Consider the following 22,324-nt stretch of genomic DNA (forward strand, 5'->3'; position numbering starts at 1 on the left):
ATCCTTCCCTCTCCTTTTCTTTTCACTGGCACAGAATCCTCCACTACCCACCTCATCCCCCACACCCGAAAACCTGAGTATCCCAAGCTGTCTTGGGGTGCTTAGTGAATCCACCTCCCCACCCCTCATAGGCCAGAGCATTTAATGCTTTATTTCTCTCCTCCAAAAATTTATTTGCTGCAGATGCCAGAGGACCTGACCTCTTCTAAGGAATTGGTAAACTATTTCTAGATATAATATTAATGATTAGCTTTCTCATTCAGTCTGATTCAGGTAAATCTGGTGTTTGAATTTGGAACTGGAAGAAAATAAGACACTTGTAGGCCTTCTAAGAATGTAGGCCATTCAAAAAGATATTTACTTAGTCATAGTATGGAAAGGGTATTTAGCTAAGAGATAGTATTGATTTGGTTGAGTGTTCCTCTCTGACCTTCATGTTTACCATGCTGATCTGCCTATGGGAATTACTGCCGATTCCTTGTGCCAGCTTTTTGGACCTTGTTAGCTTCCATCCTATACCTCTCCTTCCCTTCTCTGATAAACCGATAAACTCAGCCTCCTCTTCTCACTCTCTTTTAAGTTTTTTTTTTTTGCAAGGCAAATGGGGTTAAGTGGCTTGCCCAAGGCCACACAGCTAGGTCATTATTAAGTGTCTGAGACCAGATTTGAACCCAGTTACTCCTGACTCCAGGACTGGTGCTTTATCCACTGCGCCACCTAGCTGCCCCATCTCTCACTCTCTTTTAAACCCTTCCAATTTCATCTTTCAGCTGAACTCACCCTCTCCTGAGCCACCAATAATCTCTTCATTGACAAATCAAATGACTTTTTCTCAGTCTTTATCCTGGGTCTCTCTCCTGATATATCTTGGACATACAACTGTTCTATAAAATGCTGCTGATTACTTTGTATTGAGTTCTCTCTCATCTCTGGGTTTTGTGACCCAGTTTTCCCTCTACCTGTCTGACCATCCCTTCTCAATCTTTCACTGGATCTTCACTTTTTGCAGCCCACTAACTGAAGTGTCCCCAGGGCTCTTTCCTTCTCTGCTTTCCTTTCTGTATCCTCTCACTCAGTGATTTCATCAGAACTCATATAGTTTCAATGAACATCTCTATTCAAAATAATTCCAACATTTGTTTATCCAATCCTAATCTCTCTTCTGAGCCCAACCTCATGTCTCCAACTGCTTATTAGGCCTTTCAAAATAGATATCCCACGACCATCTCAAATTCAATGGATTCAAAAAACAAAACTCTCCCCCATTCTAAACTTCATTATTATTTGAGGCTACCTCCATCTTCCAAGTCAACTGAGTTCACAAATGTGGGGTCTTTTTCAACTCCTCCTCACCTACCCAACATATCCAATAATTTGTCACCAGTCATAAGAATAATAGAAATGCAAATGAAAACAACATTGATATGTCATCTTAAATTTATGAAATTGGCAAGACAATAAAAATGAAATTTTGAAGAGTTTTCAAGAGACAAGTATATTAATACCTTGTGGAACTGGGAATTGGATGATAATTCTGAGAAATAATTTTGTATTATGTGGGAAAAATCACTAAACTGTTCTTTCACTTTGATCCCAGTTCAAAGCATGCATGTTCAGGACCTCAAAGACAGAAAAAAGGTTCATATCTACCAAAAGACTCATGTCATCATTTTTTGTAGTAATTTTTTAAAAAAGGAAAGCAAATGATGCTTTTCAGTTGGAGAATGGCTCATCATACTGTGATTTATAAATGCAATGGAAGACTACTGTACCACAAGAGGACATATGAGGAACTGAAAGAAAGAAGGGAAGTATTCTATGAAGTGAAACAGAGCAAAAACAAAACAAAACAAAACCATAGAATGATTTCTATAAGATGGTGATAATGTCAATGAAAACAACACTGGAGGAGGGTCACCATCCAATCAGCTGCACTGTCCTATCTTTGTGGGGAAAGGAAGGGAGGGAATAATCACTTAAATAGTGTCTACTATATATTTTTTTATTGATAGTAATCTCATCAACCCTCACAATAACCCTATGTTTGTTATTCTTCCCATTTGAAAGTTAAAGAAACTGAGGCAGGCAGCTGTTAAATAACTTGCCCAGGGTCAGACACTAGAAAGTTTCCGAGGGTGGATTTGAATTCAGGTCTTCTCTCCCCTGCCCAACCCACTGCCTCTCAGAGGAGAGATGAGGAAGGAGATTCCACATCTCTTAGTAATGAAGCAAGTGGCTACAGGTGAAGAGTGTGACTTGAGCTCCCAGAGGCAGTGCTCTGTGGGTTAGTTGGGCCTGCCTACTTCCCCTTGTTCTTTGAGAGGGCTCGATGCTGTCAGGGGAAGAGGAGCAGAGCAGCAAATGCTCACGCTTCAACAAAAGGATACTGTTCCACATGTCCAGTTCTGTAATGCAGATAATCAGGGTGACAGTTGGGATGGACCTGAACTTCATTTGCTTCAGATATACACACACACACATATCACATACACATACCACATACACACACACACACACACACACACACACACACACACACTTTATATTTAAGGGATACTTTTGAGACCTTAGAAAGGTTGAATTTGATCAAGGCAGGGGACCCAATCACTAAGATATCCAGACCTCCGGCTTTGTTGTCTCCTGCTCTTTTCCCCAGAGTATTCCCTGACATGAGAACATAATATGTTGGATATTGGATACATGCTGGATAGGTCAATCAGGCCCTGAGCTGATCTGCAGTGGCCCCAACCTGGAGAAACAGACATCAGATCATGTTCCCTGAGGAGGTGGAAAAATAGATGAGGTGTCATTGATTGCTTCCTTGCCTCATTTTCCCCATCACATCCAAAAACTTCCCATAACTCCCAGACATTAGTTCTTTCAAACTATTCACTGATTGTCTAAATCACAACTTTCAAAGTGTAAGGTTGACAAAAGACTTTCCAAATAGCAAACTTGTGAAGAAGTGTTTCATTATCCCTATTAAAAAAACCTGAGACACAGAATCTAGGTCTCAGTGTCTGAGCCAGAAATAGAACCTTGGTTTTCTGCTTTTTTATGATTTCATGTCCAGTATTCTTTTTTTTTTTTAAGTTTTTGCAAGGCAATGGGGTTAAGTGGCTGCCCAAGGCCACACAGCTAGGTACTTATTAAGTGTCTGAGACCAGATTTGAACCCAGGTACTCCTGACTCCAGGGCCGGTGCTTTATCCACTGCGCCACCTAGCCGCCCCCTTCTTGTCTTTCTTTCTTTCTTTCTTTCTTTCTTTCTTTCTTTCTTTCTTTCTTTCTTTCTTTCTTTCTTTCTTTCTTTCTTTCTTTCTTTCTTTCTTTCTTTCTTTCTTTCTTTCTTTTCCTTCCTTCCTTCCTTTTACAATTACAGGTTTTAAAGAGATTATAATCTCCTTTAGAATCTAACAAATAACTCAGTTTTATGGAAGATATGAATTTTGAAGATAAGCAGTTATATATGGAGAACTGTTGTCTTTCAGAACCCAACAGTTTTAGGAAGAAGTCTGGTGTTTATATTACTGGGTCCCAACTAGGAAAAGATTTTATTAAATTGCATTCACTTCTAAAAACGTATGATTTAAAAAATGCAAAACTCTTTGGACCTGATGTTGGTCAACTTCAGAAGAACGTCTCCAGTGATAAGATTCTAAGGAGGTAAGAAAAGGTTTTGGGTTTTTTTCTTTTCTTTTTTACTTAAAAGAAGCAAAGGCCCGAGTTCAGGCTGGTATAACTACTTGCTAGAAGTAAGAAAGGACTTCTCTTTTTTGCAAGAACAGGAGCCTCCATTCTATTAGATGTGAAGGAAGTGAGAAGCAAATGTAAATTCCTGCTCAAATAGAAACTTTACTGAAATGGGACAACTGAGGTGAAGCCAGGCTTTGGCAAGTCTGAACGGAAGTGTGGTACCTCTACAGAGATCACCTGGGAATCATAATAATGATAACGTGAATACAGGGTGTCCTTCCCAAAATGCCCAGTGCCATTTCAGGCTATTAAAACCTTAAAATTTGTAAAGTAGTTACAAAGATTATCTCATTTGCTTATCACAAGTCTGGAAGGGAAATGTTATAATTATCCCCATTGTCCAAGTGAGGAAACTGAGGTAAGCAGAGATTAACAAACTTGCCGAGGCTCAGTCAGACGGTGCCTGAGGCTGGATGTGAACTCAGACCTTCCTGGCTCCAAGTCCATCCTATGCACTTATCTGCCTTGATACCTCTGGAATGTCCTAGATTCTTGTTCCAGATTTAATAACCAGCCCACTGACTGGATTTATTGATAAATATCATTAGAAACTAATTTTAGCATTTCCATATAAGGGCAAAGAAATGATATAATGATGTCGATTTGTTTTTAGCTTCCTGAATGTTGCAGGAGGAGTAATTGATGCAGTCACATGGCATCAGTAAGTCCGTTTTTTCTCATAATACTATTAAAGAAAGACTACTAGTCATCTGTATTGCTCATTTTTATTCTATATTTCAAATAGAAAATGTTTCCACATTTTAAAATAATATTATATGTAAAACATTACAGGTAAAACATGTATAACATTACATGTAAAAAAATTAAAAAAAATTTTTAAAGGCTTGAGTTCGAAATTCAGTCTCTCTGTCCTTCCCATATTTCCCCCCTAAAATGATAAGCAACCTAATATAGACTATACATTTGAAATCATGTAAAATATTTCCATATTAGTCATTTTGATTTCCACATTAATTGAGTACCCACACTGTCTGCAATATACTATGCTGAGTGCTAGAGATGTTTCCATGTTCCTGCCCATCCCTCTGCCCCCTCCTGAAAGTCTGCCATGGTGGCTATCATGTTGGAGGCTTTCCTCTTGCCCTTTTTATATTTCAGGGGGACCCTGCAGAGCCCCTTGGCTTGGGGGGATTATGAATTCTTCAAGGGCAGAGGTCATGCTTTGTGTTTCTGCATTATTTTCATCTCCTTGTCTATCACTCCTCCCTTTCTCACCCTGAGAACCACTCCCCATAGCCAAGAATCGAAAAGAGAAAATGAAAGTAGTTATGTCAGTCTGAGAGTATCCTTCATCTTCTGTGCCCAGAGTCCTGACCTCCAAAAAGAAAAGGAGGAGGTTCTCATCTCCTCTTTGGAAACTGGGCCTTTTAATTTAGTTCTATATCTCCCTCTGGGCCTAGAAGAATGCCTTGACCAAGCAGTTTGATTAATGAATAAATGATTAACAAATTTAAAAATAATGAGACTGGGGCAGCTAGGTGTCATAATGGATAGAGCACCGGCCCTGGAGTCAGGAGGACCTAAATTAAAATCCAGTCTCAGACACTTAATGAATACCTAGCTGTGTGACCCTGGGCAAGTCACTTAACCCCATTTCCTAACACCCCCCCCCCCCAATATAATGAGATTAGTCGAGATAATTGTGCTACTCAAGCCCAAAGTACTTCCCTGTGACTTGGCTGGTCATATACTAATAACCAAAATGTCAGCTTCTTGTTGTTTGTCCTTCATTTTCGAGGAAGACCATGACATCAGTGAGATGATATCATGACAAGCAGCTGAATTGGGTTTGAGTGAGGGGGGCTGTGCTAAGTCACCAGCCTCACTGTCTCCTCAGGAGCACCTGGCTCCCAATGGCCAGATACAGATCAAAACAATTGGAGGAAGCTCCAGATGTAATATCTTTTTACCAGAATGCTGACAGAGGACTAAGGATGCTTAGCACTTATACAGGTTGTTACAAAAGCCTAGTTGCATTTTAAAGTTCTAAGAGTTTTAACCACCTTAAAGTTCTTTTCATGCAGGACATCCTTTATAACAGTGATATCTTTATTTCATTCCAAAAATAAAAGGTCTATCACTTTTCTCCCAAAAATAGAATATGGTAGAATATTCTTTCCCAAATCTCAGTCTCTTCCTTGTGCTAAATTAGGAAAAAAATTTTGAAATGTCCATTCTGTAAATATTATATATAAATGTATGTATGTGTGTGTGTGTGTGTGTTAATTTCAGCTACTATTTGAATGGACGACTTGCTACTCAAGAGGATTTTTTAAACCCTGAAGTGTTGGATACATTTATTTTCTTAGCACAAAAAGTTTTCCAGGTACTTTTTTTTTCTTTTGTAGAAAAAAAAATCAAAGAAGTCTGAATTTTATAGACTTGCATGTTCTGTTTATTGTTAAAAATGAAAATTTCTCACAAATCAAGAAATATTTCCAACATAGCTATCAGATAGCTGACTAAATACACTCATAGATCAAATTTTCCCTGATTCACTGAAAAACAAGTGTCTTTCTTCTTACCGAATGAAAGAAGAGTTAGGGAAGAGTTAGCTGCCATGCCTGCAGATGCCATCTGGTGGTTTGGGCAGAAAAGATACCCTATCTGCATCCAGAGAAAGAACTGATAAATAGAAGTATACATAGAATGATTTTAAATATATATATATATTTATCATAAAATAAATATATAATAAAATATGTTTTATATTATATATAATAATATATATAATACATATAATACATAATAACATATTTTTGATAAAATATATTTGTGTCTAATGGTAGCCATCTCTAGGCCAGATTTGGGAGGGGAAGAAAAAGGGAGAGAGAAGAAGAAAAAATTTACATGATAAAATATTATAGATTTAAAAGGAATACAAGTCATACATAATAGATTTGCAGTTTCATGTTCAAACATCTTTTTAAAAAAATTATACTGTTATGGAAGTAATTGTTTTATTCTATAAATTAAAAATAAAATAAAAACAATTTTTAAAATTGTTGCTACCTAAGAGGATGCTTTCTCGATGGAGATAAATAGCAAAACCTCTCTGACCGGTAGTCAGTTAAGATGTAGAGGATACTTGTCCAGATCCTGTTTGTCAGACAGCAAGCCTTTATTTGTCAGAAACAAGCCTTTATTAAGCACCTACTATGTGCCAGAAGCTATGGTAAGAGATGAGGAGACATAGGCAGGCACAAGAGAGTCCCTGTCCTCAGGAAGGACTTGTTCCTCCCCACTTGTTCCTTCTTCACTCTCCGAAAGGACCAATGAGATTGACTTCTTGACTTGGACATATTTGATTGAAGTGAGGCAGAGCAGTAAGAAGCAACCTCACAATCTTCTCCAGAGTCATAAAAATCCACTGGGAGGGAAAAAAAGTCAAGATGACTAGGTATGGTTCAGGAGGCAGTGGATGGATGACCTTGACCTTTCTAAGCAATTTCAGATGAGTGATAAGGTGAGAAGACAGATTGATGAGGGAGACAGTATGCAAGTAGCCATGAACAAAGAAGCTGGAAACAGGATAAATTAGAGATGATTACAGAGGGAAAGCACTAGCATTTAAGGGGAATCAGACATTTTGAAAAAGGTGGAATTTTAGCTGGAACTAGAAAACCAGGGAAACCCAGGAGGAGAAAGAAAATTCTTTCTACTTTAAGATTCTATAATTCTAAGGGAGGAAGAGAACTCAAAATAAAAATAAATTTTAAAAGATTCTCTTATTCTGTAATTATAACCTGGGTTAAATGCAAGTTTCTTTACATTCTCTTTCTCCCTAGTCCCTAATAATGGAATAAAAAGTTACCCAAAGCATTGTATTTTCAGAATCTTTTTTCTGATAGTATTATAAATGATGTTTCTGAAAAGCCTGCAATTTATGATAGTAGAGCCTATAGCTAGTGCCACAGGAATGTTTAATGTCACAAAACATGTGTCTCAGCTATTTTGATTTCACTCACCAGGTAGACTTTTCTGTTCTGTAGGTTGTGAATGAGACCACACCTGGCAAGAAGGTTTGGTTGGGAGAAACAAGCTCAGCTTATGGAGGAGGGGCACCCAAGCTCTCTGACACTTACCTCGCTGGTTTTACGTGAGTGCGTCAATCCTCGTCTCAGGTCACAAACAAATATCTAGATTTCAATGACAGCATGTCGCCACCCTATCCTTTGTGCCAAAAAACCTGCCCAAAAGAGGTCCTTTATGGCAGAGTGTAATACAATATACTTAATCATAGATTTGGATGAAGGCAGAGAATTGATTGTCGCTAAAACTTTGCAGAGTGTTTAGACTCCAAGTTAGTTATTACCAAAAAAAAAGCCAAGTTTTTGAAAATTTTTCTACTTTAGCATATATATATATATATATATATATATATATATATATACTATATTTAAGCAAAAGACTCATTCCTCTAAGTAACTATACTTAAAAATAGTGTATCTAAGAGATTTCGATTAAAGAACATTACTTATGTTTATAGAGATATATCCACACAAACATATCCATACATCTATACAACCACATGGACATATATAATCTATACATTTATTTATATATGCATATATATGAGTGTTTACATAAAAACTCTCATATGCATACATGCATTGTCACCCATGTGGACATCCAGATATAGTATATATATAATATATAGATATCTACACACATACACGCACACACACATACAAACACACACATACATTTATACATATATGTAAGTATGGGTATATATCTGTGTGTGTTTGTACGCTCTATTTATAAATATACCCACATGTATATATTGTAATATTTCTACATTTCTAGTCATGTTGTAGAAGAAAAAGTAAAGCTAAAAAAATATACTTCCACTTGCCCCCAGAGTAAAGAAGCATTTATTAAATGCCCATTATACACTAGACACTTTACAAATATTATCTCATTTGACCCCGCAGCCCTGGGATGGAGGGATATTACCCCCATTTTTACAGTTTAGGGAACTGAGGTAGGTGACTTGTCCAGGGTCATCAGTTGACTCTTTCTTTCCTCCGTGGACCAGCTCTTCAAATACTTGGACATATCTGACATGCTCTTTCTGAATCTTGACTTCAAATGACTGCCACAGGCTATAGACTAGAGGCCCTTCACTGTCCTGGTTGTCCCCTTAGGGATCTCCACAGCTCACCAACATCCCTCTTAGTCCACATATCCAGAAAAGAACACAATACTTCAGCCAAGGTCTGATGGTGGCTGAGGAAACTGGGATAAGCACCTCTCTCTTCTTGGAAGCTATGCCATTCTTTTTTTTTTAAGGTTTTTTGCAAGGCAAATGGGGTTAAGTGGCTTGCCCAAGGCCACATGGCTAGGTAATTATTAAATGTCTGAGACCAGATTTGAACCCAGGTACTCCTGACTCCAGGGCTGATGCTCTATCCACTGCGCAACCTAGCTACCCCCAGCTATACCATTCTTAATGAAGCCCAAGACCCCATTTAATTTTTGGCTACCTCATCACCTGATTGATTCCTTTTGAATTTACAATCCATTAAACCACCCCCTTTCTTTGCCACCACCTTTTCCAGGACCATGCCTGCCCCGTCTAATGCTTGTGTTAGTTATGCTTTGTACAAGATTTTAAATTGTTCACTATTAAATTTCCTCTTATTACAATCAACTTGATTCTGACTGTCATCCACTGAGTTATGATACTATCTTGGGCTCATCTGAAAATGCAATAATCATAATATTCTAACATGTTGAGAGGCCACCAAAGATCCACAAATAATGTTTTTATATAAAATACATTTCAACTAAGCCCTCTTCACTTATAGTATTCCACTTCCTTGGAAGGCCATTAATCCTGCCCAGAGTTGATTCATCACAGTTCTGCTATCTTTGGGGAAGAATCCAAGACCTCCTTTCTCTTTAGAATAGAACAAATAACCATGCAGGGGGATTAAAATTGTTTGTTTTAAAATTAATAAGGAAGCCCTATCTGAAATGTTTTATTGAGTGACAAAAAATATTAACTACACCACAGACAAGAAAAGTTAGGGCAAATGAAAGTCAATAATAATGTTAATCTTTCATCAGAGAGATTATCTTGGTATGGGGTAAAATGTGTAAATAGAGAATAGTGGTCTGGGAGTCAATCTATGTGTTCTTATCCCCATTCTTCCCCCTCATTTCTTTTAGCTTCAGTTTTTTTATCTGTGAAATTAGAGGAACTAGATGACCTCCAAAGTCCTTTTGTTCAGTTCTAAAATTTTCTGATTAGGTCTAGGTTGCCCTTGGTTGAAAAGGTTTAACTGGACTAAGTGATTACATATTTCCATCCATTCCTCAACTGGAGACAAGCTTAACCAAGCAAAGAAAACAGAACCCCCCAAAATAATATGCACTAGGATCACTGTAATGTAAAGAAAAGCAGCAGGAAGAGATCAGAATTCAGATCTCCATATATTAGCTATATATCTCCATATAATAGCTACAATTTATAATAGTTTCTTTAATGTTCTTGCTGTAATAAAAATTGAGTTGTTTTCTTCTATTTTTAAATAGTTTTTGTCTATTTCTTCAACAGGTGGTTGGACAAATTAGGTCTGTCAGCTAAAATGGGTATTGAGGTAGTAATGAGACAAGTGTTATTTGGAGCTGGAAATTATCACTTGGTGGATAAAAACTTTGATCCCTTACCTGTAAGTGACTATTTCGATCCTGTTTCTTTTTTTTGTATGTGTGAATTGATTGATTTTGAATAACATGTAGCCTCATCACAGTCATCTGTGTTGTTATGGGTTAGGCATTGCAAATGAGAAATATGAAGGCACAAAAAACAACATATATATTCTTGATTTGACGTTTATCATCTCTTAAATGAAAGAATTTATAGTTTTTAACTGGTGTAAGGTAAATCTGTGAGGATATTAAAAACTACATCCAAAAATAAAAAAAACTTATTTTCAGATCAAAGAAACCATATTTGGATTTTTTACCTTTAAAACAAAATTTTATTCATTAAGAAAACCCAACAACTTTGCTGTTATTTCCTAATAATACCCTTTCATAGAACCCTTCTTTGTAACAAAGATGTAGAATAAAGCAAACTGACCCACTGATGGTGTCTGACACTATCCACCCCATTCCAAACCCATAGGCCCCCTCTCCTCTAATGAAATGGGAGAAGTAGGTTTCATCATCAGCCTTGGAGTGATGATCTGCCATTTCATTGATCTGGATTTTGGTGTCTTTTTGTGTGGTTTTCTTTTACAATATTGTGGTCATTGTGTAGGTTATTCTGTTCTGTTCATATGACTTTGCCTCATTCTTCCCAAGGTTTTCTGAATTCCTTGTTTTCTTTGTGTACAATAATAGAACTTTGAATTCATATACCAATTTGTTCAGCCATCCTCAATGAGTGCCTGCTTTGTCACCATTTTTTTAGCTACCATAGGAAGTGCTGCTATGAATATTTTAGTATATATGAGAGCTTGCCATCTGTCTTTTAGCTCATTTAACCAATTTGCAAGTATTCTTTATGTGCAAAGCCCTGAGAATCCAAATGGAAAAATAAAGCCTTGTTCTTAAGGAGTTTCTTCTTATTCTATTGGGGTTTGGGGTCAAAGGGTTTCTTAACTACCTTAACATCTTAACCATTTTTCACACATAGTTCCAAACTGTTTTCCTGAATATTTGGTCCATGTCCCAGCAGCTTTAGCAGGGCATACTTCAGTGGGCCTTTCTACAGTCTGTCCAACATGCTTTTTTCAAATCACATGATCTTTTTTCTTCCTTGAGCACTTATATGGGTCCCAAGTGTTAAGTGCTGAGAGAAATTCAAAGTTAAATAAAATGGCCCTTGCCCTTATGAAACTAGTGATCTTGTCAGAGATAAAACACATGTATGCACATAGTCCCTTGAATTTTGACTTTACATTGTTTTAATTACCTTGGCCAACTGGCAAGTATGAGATGAGTTGTTTTAATTTTCATGCCTCTAATGTTAGTGATTTTCAGCAGTCTTTCATGTGATTGTCAATTCTTTGCATTTTTTAGCTTGAAAACTGCTCATTTATATACTTTGATGATTTATTTAACAGAGAAATGGTTCATAGTTTTACCACTGCAAATTGACTTTACCACTGGAAATTTTCCACAGGTGATTGAATGAACATTTTATTATCCTTGATTGTTGCATCTAAAGTTGTCTAAGAAATGTAGCTCTGGTCTTGTCTTACCTTCCTCCCAACTGACCATTCTTGTAGCTCTCAAAATGAGAAAAGTAATGATGTGTGCTACAATGCTAAGAAATGTTTGAAAGAGTAAAGAGTAGGTGTCACCAGTGTACTCAACTTGTGTGGTTTGTGGGTAGACTTCCCAGCAAACTTGCTCTTTATCTATAGTGGTCTACACAGTTTGAGAAGTCTAGTTGTATTTTAGAGCCTGTCATGTTTGACTAGTGATCTTGTAAAAATGGAATTTATCTATTTCCTCCATGTATTCTGAATTGAGAGGCAGCCTCATATAGTAACTGGGTTTTAATTCTGCCTCTGATCTACACTGACAAGTTACCTCTCAGTACTCTAAAATGCTAACTCACCATGCACATAATTACATACATACAAGACAAATAGGATAAATTTGTCTTTATTAATAGAGGAAATTTTCTCATTTGACTCCTATAATAATAAAATACAGGTCCAGTTACTTTCCCCATGACTAGTTTGAGTTATCCCTAGAGTTGGACCAAGAATAGCTAGCTCCTTGAAGTAGTACCCCAAATCTTTGAATGCTTGACTCTCTGTGGACAATACACAAGGAAGGTAAATCATTTCAATACAGATGATGTTAACAGAAACATCTAGAAGGCAATCCTTATATCCAAAGAGGTTTCTATGACAGTTACTGACTGATTATTAGGGTGATAATATCTTTCCAATAACTAAGATACATACTTGGAAACTTGGAATCCTGGTGCTCTTCCCCTCCTGGCTCCCCCCCCCCCCCCCCCCCCCCCCCCCCCCGTGTCAACTCAAGGTCTCTCTCTAGTCCTTAATCTTGGCCCTTTCCCTCTGCCTTTGTCTCTAGTTGATTGATTCTTGTCTCCCCCACTTAGACTGTAAGCTGCTTGAGGGCAGGCCGGACTTCTGCCTTTCTTATTATTCAGATCTCTTAATTTGGCAAATAGTAGGTGCTTAATAAATGCTTATTTGCTCTAATAGGGAAAATATGAATGCCAATGCCTTTGCTTGAATGAAATCTCCAATTTTTCCTGCCAGTCTTGTATGTACATAATTGTGAATGCATTGTGAGGGAAGGGGTTTATTTGGTTAGGTTTTGTTTTTTGCCTTCCTATTTATCCCCACAGTTCTGGTCCTTAATGGGAGCTTAATAAATGCTCCTTAATCTGACCTGACTCAAATATCAGCCTATTAGCTCTAACCTTGACCAAGAAAAGAAAATAACCAATTTTTAATTTTCTATAGGATTACTGGCTGTCTCTTGTGTTCAAGCAGCTGGTTGGCACCAAGGTGTTAACAGCTAACGTGAAAAGTTCAGACAAAGAGAAGCTTCGCTTATACCTCCACTGTACAAACAACAACCAGTAAGTATTATGAAGGCTCAATCACCCATATATTACTCTTGGTATCTTTTGGTGGATTGGATGGAGAACTGATCACAAGGTCAGGATGACCTGGATTTAAATCCTGTCTCTGACACACCTTGGCTGTGTGATCCTGGACAGGTCACTTAACCTCTCAGCACCCCAGGTAACTCTCTAAGATGATCAGTCCCAGAGCAGATGCTGATCTGAATTAAGAGAGTTCATTTTGCCAGTAAATGTGAAGTCAAATCAACAAGCATTATTTAAATCTCTTCTATGGCCAGGCACTGTGTAAGCACTGGAATTCTAGGTACAGACAAAGAAAAAAAGTATTTTCTTATGAGAAACACTGATATGATATGGACCTAATTATATGTCTGACCCGACAATATTCTCAGGGCTACATAATTTAAATAGATTTTGAGCTAAACTTAATGCCATTCAGAGCAGTGTTATTGAGTTAGCATCAAATCCAACAATTATTCACCCACATGAAGCTCAGTTTTTGAGCGAATTTTAGACAGAATTTGACAAATTGCTAGACCTTTAATTCAGTAATAAAGTCAAAATCATTATAATCTAATGTATTTACCTCTGTATTATAGTTGACTTTAAATTTCGTTTAAAAATGGTAATAGCCAATATTTTTATAGTGATTTAAGGTTTTCAAATAACTCTACAAATATCTCATCCTCACAACAACCCTATGAGGAAGTGGCTATTATCCCCATTTACTGATAACTAAATTGAGTCAGACAGCAGTTAAATGATTGTTCTCTTTCTGAATCAGAATTTGAACTCAGATCTTCCTGATTCCAGATCCGGCATTCTATCCCCTCTACATCCATGTCTAGCTGCTCATGAAAATGCATTTTTTCCCCTGAGTGTGACATTTCATAGTCCTGTGCTCTGACCTCCGATGTAATTAGGCTTCATCATTTTTAAAAGAATGATTTTTGGGGCAGCTAGGTGACGTAGTAGATAAAGCACCGGCCTTGGAGTCAGGAGTACCTGGACTCAAATCCGGTCTCAGACACTTAATAATTACCTAGCCGTGTGGCCTTGGGCAAGCCACTTAGCCCCATTTGCCTTGCAAAAATCTAAAAAAACAAAAACAAAAACAAAAAAAGAATGATTTTTTTTTTCCTATAATAGAAATCTTTATAAATCTATAGAAAATCTTCCTTACTGGGTAAAGTAGCCTCAAGTTATCATCTCCAACCTGTTCAGTTTGCCAGATACCATGTCCATCACTTGCTGGTGATGAGTGCTTATGGTACATGGAGAGTGCTTATGGGTACAAGGGAACTCTGACTTCCCATGATCATGCTGCTAAGTGTTTGAGGAATGGCATAATTGGAGAAAATGTAAGGAAGGTAAATAGCTTTTAATATTTTTTTTGATGAACCTTCTCTCCCTAGACAATTCCTACTGAATGGGACTTATACTCCAAATTGTCATAAAGGTGTGATGGCCATAATATCCATTTCCTCCTAAACTTGGATATGAGTAGACTGAACTAGTAGTTGTCCACATGCTCGGAACTTCCCTTGAGAAGGCACCTAGCTTCTTAGACTGCCTCGTCTGGGAGGCAACACTAGGACTAAATTGTCATTGGGTCAATGGGTAGCTAAATTCTCAGTCTTCATAGATCACAACTCCATGAAGCCTTTGAGTAGATGGTCTCAAGCTTCTGTGGTCACATCCTCCTCCTAAAAAACCCCATAATTTTCTGTCGGCCAACCTTCCAATACCAACCTGTCCAAGCATAGCTAGATTGATCCTTAGATGACAGAGTCCAATGTAAAGTCTTCATTCAAAGCCTTTCCAGGATGATAAAATCTGATAGAATGTGTTTTCAATTAATGTTACAAAATCCTGAGACTAAAAGTACCAGAATTTCAAAATACCTTGAAGGACCAAATTACAACAATTGACACATGGATTTTTTTATATCCTTAGGATGAAGAAAATAGGAATAGGATGAACATTTTTATTTCAGAATAAAATTATAGCAAAATATTTGTCACTCAATATGCCTGGTTTTTCTAGTGTTAATAACTGCTTGTTGACTTACTAGTATAAGCTTTGAGAGCCCAATGTCATCTCCAATTCCATTTTTAGGCTTCAGAGAATGATCTTAATGGAAATTGATAGTACTAATCATAATATGTTTTGCCTCTGTAACTATTCATAAGATGGCAGTGCCCCAAAGCCTCAGTCTGGGATGCCCTTATGGTGAAGCTACAGGTTCCTAACAATGGCCAGCAGATCTTGCTCCTAACACCCCCACCTCCAAATAATTAGGAGCCAACATGGTTTGACCCTGGCTCACTTGGACTTGTCCCAGAAAGATAGTTTGGGAAAAGCCAACAGGGCCAGTCCTGGCTAGGCAAGTTGCCAGTGACTTGGAGGGAGGTGGTCTAGGTTCTTGTTGGCCAGGTTAGCTCTGGCAGGTTCTCGCAAATCATGAGATCTCTGAGTGTAGGATGGGTGTAGGGGTGGGTCCTATAGCTGCTTTCTGAGAACTACCTCCAACTAAGTTCTTAGACACTCACCACTAGCTTGACAGCATTTGAATGGATTTGTCAGATATATGAACACTCTGAAATATTGTGTTGGGGGAGGATCTCCAACAGCAAAATTGTGGATCCTTAAAAGGATTGTACCTTTTATATGTTATATATTTCATTGTAGCTTTCTATATGTTAATATTGAAACCAAAACATCAACAACATCTTCTCTTCAGTGCATTGCTTCTGGCAAGCACTAACTACCTGCTAAATAAATAAATGAATAAATCCAAGTCTGAATAGTGTATGAGTGTGTGTTCATGAAATTTGCAAAAGTTAGGCAAATGCAAAGTTATTAATTTAATCTGTTTTATTTTAGTCCAAAATACAAAGAAGGAGATTTAACTTTGTATGCTCTAAATCTGAACAATGACACTAAATATCTACAGTTACCTCCTCATTTAAGTGATAAACGTGTGGAAAAATACATCTTTCAACCTTCTGGATACAAAAATCTACTTTCTCAGTAAGTAATTTTCCATCCTCCTCATGTCATCAAATTTATGAGTGTTGACCAGGAGGGTTGCTAACAGTTGGGTGTTAATAGTGGAAATGGTGTGGGCTTTCCAAGTTCTTAGCTTATTTCCTTTTGATTAGAGGCATTTTTAATGAAGAGTAAGTGGTTAGTCTTTTGAATTTGTGCCAAGTTATATAGTATTCCAGATGTTTCTCCGTTTTAAGAAAATCTTATACACAGAAATTTATCAAAAATGTCAGACTTGACAAATTCTGGGTACCAGAATATAGAAATGTCTTTCTTTCTGACACTTCAGTGATATGCTAATTTGAAAAGAATTCTGAAGCATGTTCTTGGGGGGACCCATTGGGGTTTGCCTCTTACAAGAATGCAACAGGAAATAAGGCGAATGGGGGCAGCTAGGTGGAGTAGTAGATAGTGCACCAGCCCTGGAATCAGGAGGACCTGAGTTCAAATCTGCTCAGAAGCTTAGTAATTTCCTGGCTGTGTGACCTTGGGCGAGTCACTTAACCCCATAGATTAAAATAAATTAAAAAATTAAATTTTTTTAAATTAAAAAAAGAAATGAGAATGAACAGATAAATAGGCTAGTAAATTTTAGTCTGTAAATTATGGAAGCTAAGAAGTCACATAATCTAATACCTTCATTTTTTAGGTGAGAAAACAAGTCTAGAGACAATAAGTGATTTGTTAATGATCATTTGAGTAGTAAACAGCAAAGATGAATCTGAACTCTGGGTTTCTTTTTCCTAATTTAGTTGTGTGTGTGCACACACGCATGTGTTCTTGTGTGTGTTTGCGTGTATATGCATGTGTGCACATTTCCTCATTTCAGTATATCAGTTCCCTCTTTTTGACTTTCCAGAGAAAATTTAGAGGTCATTCATTATTGGGAAGTGATACTCTATTATAATATGCTGCTCTTTCCACATTTTTGTTTTTATTTGTTTGAAAGCTTAATTTTCTGGCTCCCATATTCAGGAGTTGACTTCTAAGTCCAAAGTGAACTTCTTGGACTAGGCACTAGGATGCTAATATTGATCTAATGAAATGAATCCATTTGTTTTAAGTAGCAAACTTCTTTTCATGTGTTTAAAAATAATTTGCACAATAACAAAATCTCTACTTCTACTTTATTTAAAATTAATAAAGCAAAATTTATTAATTTGTAAAGGGTGGAGTTTCTGCTATATGTCAAACACCATTCTACAGATAGGCTTCTCACAGAAATAAACTAATAGCTATTGTTGATATAGGAAGAAAGGTCTGGAGATATATCTTTTAGTTCTCTTGGGAGGGAAATTCAATACTTCAGATGAAGATCTATTAATATAGTAGTCTCTCCATCTATAAACCGTCCAGAACTTAACCCAGGGCCTAGCACTATCAATAAATGTTTCTTCCTTCATTGATATTCACACTTTTTCATCCAGTGCAGCTAGGTAGTACACTGGATAGAGCACTGGCCCACTGGCCTTGGAGTCAAGAGGACCTAGGTTTGAATCCGGCCTCAGACTCTTACTAGCTGTATGACTTGGGCAAGTCACTTACCCTGACTGCCTCACATCAGGGCCATCTCCAGTCGTCCCGATTCATATCTGGCCACTGGACCCAGATGGCTCTAGAGGAGAAAGAGGCTGGTGACATGACACAGCACCTCCTCACTCAAATCTAATTCATGTGCTTGTCGTGGCATCACCTCCCTGATGTCATGGTCTTCCTTGAGAACAAAGGACAAACATTATTCTCATTCAGTGTAATTTTGTCCATACTTCCAAGACACCCATTTTGCATACTGGGAGGTCTCTAGAGAAGTAATTCAAAACCTTTCTTTGTCACAGACGCCCTTAGCAGTCAGGTGAAACCTATGGACTCCTCAGAATCATGTTTTTAAATAACTGAAGGAAATGATAAATTTCATTTAAAGGCTAGTGAATGTAAAGATATTATAGTCTTTTTTTTTTTTTAGTTTTTTCAAGACAAATGGGGTTAAGTGGCTTGGCCAAGGCCACACAGCTTAGGTAATTATTAAGTGTCTGAGGCCAGATTTGAACCCAGGTATTCCTGACTCCAAGGCCTGTGCTTTATCCACTACGCCACCTAGCCGCCCCGATATTATAGTCTTTTTTTTTCCCCACCTAAGTTCACAGATCCACTGAAATCTATCCACATTTCTTTTGGGGAGGGGAGAAGGGGATTTGTAGATCTTAGATCAAGAACCCCTATTCTAGCATTGATTTTGTGTGGTCATCTCTTCGAAGCAATTGCTATATGATTTGACCCAAATCTTTTAAATAATTATTTATACTTTTATTATATCATAATCATTTCTCAAAACTATTTCTTCCCAAGAGGAACAACTAAACAAAACAAAATGATACATAAACCATAGCTAATAGCTTGTGGAGTATTCTACACCCACAGTCCTCCACTTTGTAAACAAATTGATCATTACATTAACAGCTTACTTTTATCAAGAGCTTTCAAGAAAGTAAAGAGCTTCAAAACCAATCTCTTATTTTATCCTTACAATAACTCTGCAAGAAAAAGCTATTAATAGGCTCATTTTATAAAGAAATGAAAATGAGGGGCACCTAGGTGATGCAGTGGATAGAGCACCGGGCCTGGAGTCAGAAGTCCCTGAGTTCAGCTCAGGCCTCAGACACTTAATAATTACCTAGCTGTGTGGCCTTGGGCAAGCCACTTAACCCCATTGCCTGGCAAAAAATAATAATAATAATAATAATAAAAGAAATGAAAATGCTTCAAATTCTGTCCCAACATCACACAACTATTAAAACAGTTGAGGCAGGATGTGAATTCAGAGCTTCCTGACTAAAAGCCCAACATAGCATTCAATAAACCATGATTCATTTTGAATAATTGTGCCTTTTCATGTGGTTTTCATTTGCTGTTTTCCTCTTGGTTCTGCTTTTTTATTCTGCAACACTTCCCACAGTCTTCCCAAGTTTCTTTTATTTCCTCATATTTGTTGTTTCTGATGATTTTAAAAACTCAACAATTTATCATTCTATTTGATTACATTCATCTACCTCAATTTGTTTAGTACCCCAGGCAATGGTAACTCATTTTGTTGGGCTTTTTTTAAGATATATTTTATTGATGTCTTTTGTTTTAATATCAGTCTTGGTGATTCATGAGACAGAGCCATGAGCTCATCTTAGAAGAATGAAAGATGGTCTTCTGCAGCAATATGTTAGCTTGGAAACTTTGAAATCATTGCAGTTTCCCAAATATGATCCAGCCTGATCCCCTACTCAGTTTAAGACTCAACTCAATGTCTAGTTTCAGCATTCCTGTACAGAACACATATCAATGGACATTGAGGTGTATGTGATAATCTGGCCATTAGGCGTTTTTCTTCTAGGCAGTAAGGTGCAGCAATAGCTAGGGAGACCTAAGTCCAAATTTAAGTCTCAGACATTTACCAGTTCTATGACCCTGGGCAAGTCCCTTAACCACGGCCTGCCTCAGTTGCTTCATTTATAACATGGAGATAATTATAGCATCAACTTTTCAGGATTGCTGTAAGGATAAAATAAGATACTTATAAAGTACTTTGCACACTTTCTAATGCTATATGAATGCTAGTTTTATATCTACTTTGTAGAGCCTGAACAGTATCTTGCAACTAATTATAGATTTAACCAAAGACCTTGAATGAATTAATGAAATACTTTTCTTAAAGATTTTTATAGAGCTTTAGCGATAAATCTTATGGATTAATTCTTCTTACTATTTCATTCTCCTTGTAGAATCCTTGATAGACTTAAAGGTCTGTTTTTGTACCCTATTTAATTGTAACCCTATAATTAACAAGGCAAGAAGTCTTTTTTTTTTAATACTGAGCCAAAATCTACCCTTTCCTATCATTTTTACCTATAAAACCTGGGTCTTTAAGAGCAACAAAGAATCCAGTTCACTTTCTCAGCTATGTGACAGCCATTTAAAAAGTTGTCATATTTCCCCCACATCTTTTCATCTTCCCCCTTCTTACAACTCTCTTCATATGAAATATTCTAGATTTTTGCATGTTATGTTCTACTCACTGTGGATTTTCTCATTTCATTCTTAAAATATGGCATTCAAAATGAAACTCACTTCAGGGAGTGTGATCCAACCATGACCAGATATTACAGAACTATTATTTGCACTTTGTTTCAGTTAGAGCAGCCTAAGACTATGGTAATCTTTTATTTTTTAAACATTTTCTCCCTCTTTTTTTTTTTTGTTCAGGGTCACACATTTCTAAGTGTTAGTGGTCAAATTTGAACTTGGGTCCTCCTAACTCCAGAGTTAGTGCTCTGTCCACTGTGCCACCTAGCTACCTCTACCAAAAACAAACAAAAATATTTTGTGACCATATTTTTCTTTTACTTCAATGATTAACCATTTTAGAGGTATATACTCTTCCAGACTTGAGTCCCTTCTCCACTTGTTTGTCCTTCATTCTGAGCTTTTAATTCAAAATTTGAGTCAACCAGATGGTGCAATAGATCAAAAGCTAGAACTGGGGTCAGGAAGACAAATGTGAGTTCAAATCCACCCTCAGACACTTTTTGGCTGTGTGACCCTGGACAAGTCACTTAAATTTCCGTCTACCTCAGTTTTATCATCTGCAAAATGGAAAGCATAATAGCAACCACCTTCCTGGCTTATTGGGAGGATCAGAAGTAAAGCATTGTGCAACCTTAGGCTCTAGATTGGTGCTAACTATTAAGAAGAGTAATTAATTATAACAACACTTGAGAAGACAGCATGATGCAGCAGATAAAGGATTGGACTTTGCATCAGGAAGCCTTGGACTTGAATCCCACTTTGGATACTTTCTCTCTGACCCTGAGCAAGTCCCAATTTTTCTAAGCTTGTTTCACTTTATAAGTGAGGAAATTAATAGTACCTGCTTCAGAGTTATCATGAAGAACAAATGAGATAAGATATGTAAAGTGCTTTGCAAGCCTTAAAAAGCTATGTAAAGGTGAGCAGGTATATTAGGGGAATTCCCATTGCCTTGCCTGCTCTTCTTCCATCGGAGTAGACCATTGTTGGAGGAAATCATTGGGTTCACTCAAAATTTCTGCTGCAAACCCTGCTGCACAATAATAACAATAATCCTTTTATTTATCTCTTATAGATGCTAGCACATCCTATTGTTATTATTATTATTAGGGATTGTAGATATAATTCTTCACCCAAATAGAAATTCATCTAGCTGTATCTAGCCCAAATGCTGCCAGTTTTATTGTTTAATTCACCTTTGCTGGGAAACCACCCAGAAAAATTATGTTTATCTCTCTGAAATGGAAACTTTGAGAAAAATGCTTTTAATAAGCATTTCTTCCATAAAGCCACAGGCTGTCATTTATTTTATACTGAGATGACATTTAGTACTTGTGGTTTCCTGATGGTGGTCACAGTATTTGCTTTTGTACTCAACCAATAACTAATGGGACATCAGTGCTAAAACCAAAAATGGTATCACAGCAAAACTGCCATGTTAGCCTCAGGATCCCATCTTGGATCTTGGATGCCACATAGCTGCCATGACACATCTTGATTATAGAATATAAATATGGTAAAAGAGCTTCTTTTAGATAGGTGGATTCCAAGTTCAACTGGGCTTTGTATCAAGGAAGAATAGATTTGAGGATTTTCAGTTTATAATGTCAGTCAGAATTTTAAGAACTTAATTTTAATTTTACTTCTTAAAAGAAAATCAAGGAAAAAGATATACTGTTGGTTCTTTTAAATACATTGTTTCTAGATCATTTTAACATACTCTAGTTCTTTGGTAAAGTTTTCTATTTCTTTAATTAATGATTTAATTACATGAAATTAAAAACTATTGGGTACTGGTTGTATTGTCTTATCCTCTTTAAATGTTTTCTTT

The 22,324-nt window shown here is 37.0% G+C and overlaps 1 protein-coding gene across 3 annotated transcripts in view; it reads left to right on the plus strand.

Annotated features, from left to right (window-relative positions):
- The window catches only part of HPSE (heparanase), a 48,273-nt gene that overhangs the window by 15,917 nt on the left and 10,032 nt on the right, over positions 1-22,324 (plus strand). For all 3 annotated transcript variants that reach the window (XR_012476873.1, XM_074228499.1, XM_074228500.1), the window contains 7 exons: positions 3,491-3,665; positions 4,369-4,416; positions 6,009-6,102; positions 7,769-7,875; positions 10,342-10,456; positions 13,244-13,362; positions 16,255-16,401. Coding sequence is in view for 2 of the 3 variants with exons in the window: in XM_074228499.1 (XP_074084600.1) it covers positions 3,491-3,665; positions 4,369-4,416; positions 6,009-6,102; positions 7,769-7,875; positions 10,342-10,456; positions 13,244-13,362; positions 16,255-16,401 (805 nt within the window). In the remaining variant the exon portion in view is untranslated. The remainder of the gene's footprint in view (positions 1-3,490; positions 3,666-4,368; positions 4,417-6,008; positions 6,103-7,768; positions 7,876-10,341; positions 10,457-13,243; positions 13,363-16,254; positions 16,402-22,324) is intronic.

Source organism: Macrotis lagotis, chromosome 3 (genome assembly GCF_037893015.1).
Source record: "Macrotis lagotis isolate mMagLag1 chromosome 3, bilby.v1.9.chrom.fasta, whole genome shotgun sequence".
NCBI classification, from domain to species: Eukaryota; Metazoa; Chordata; class Mammalia; order Peramelemorphia; family Peramelidae; genus Macrotis; species Macrotis lagotis.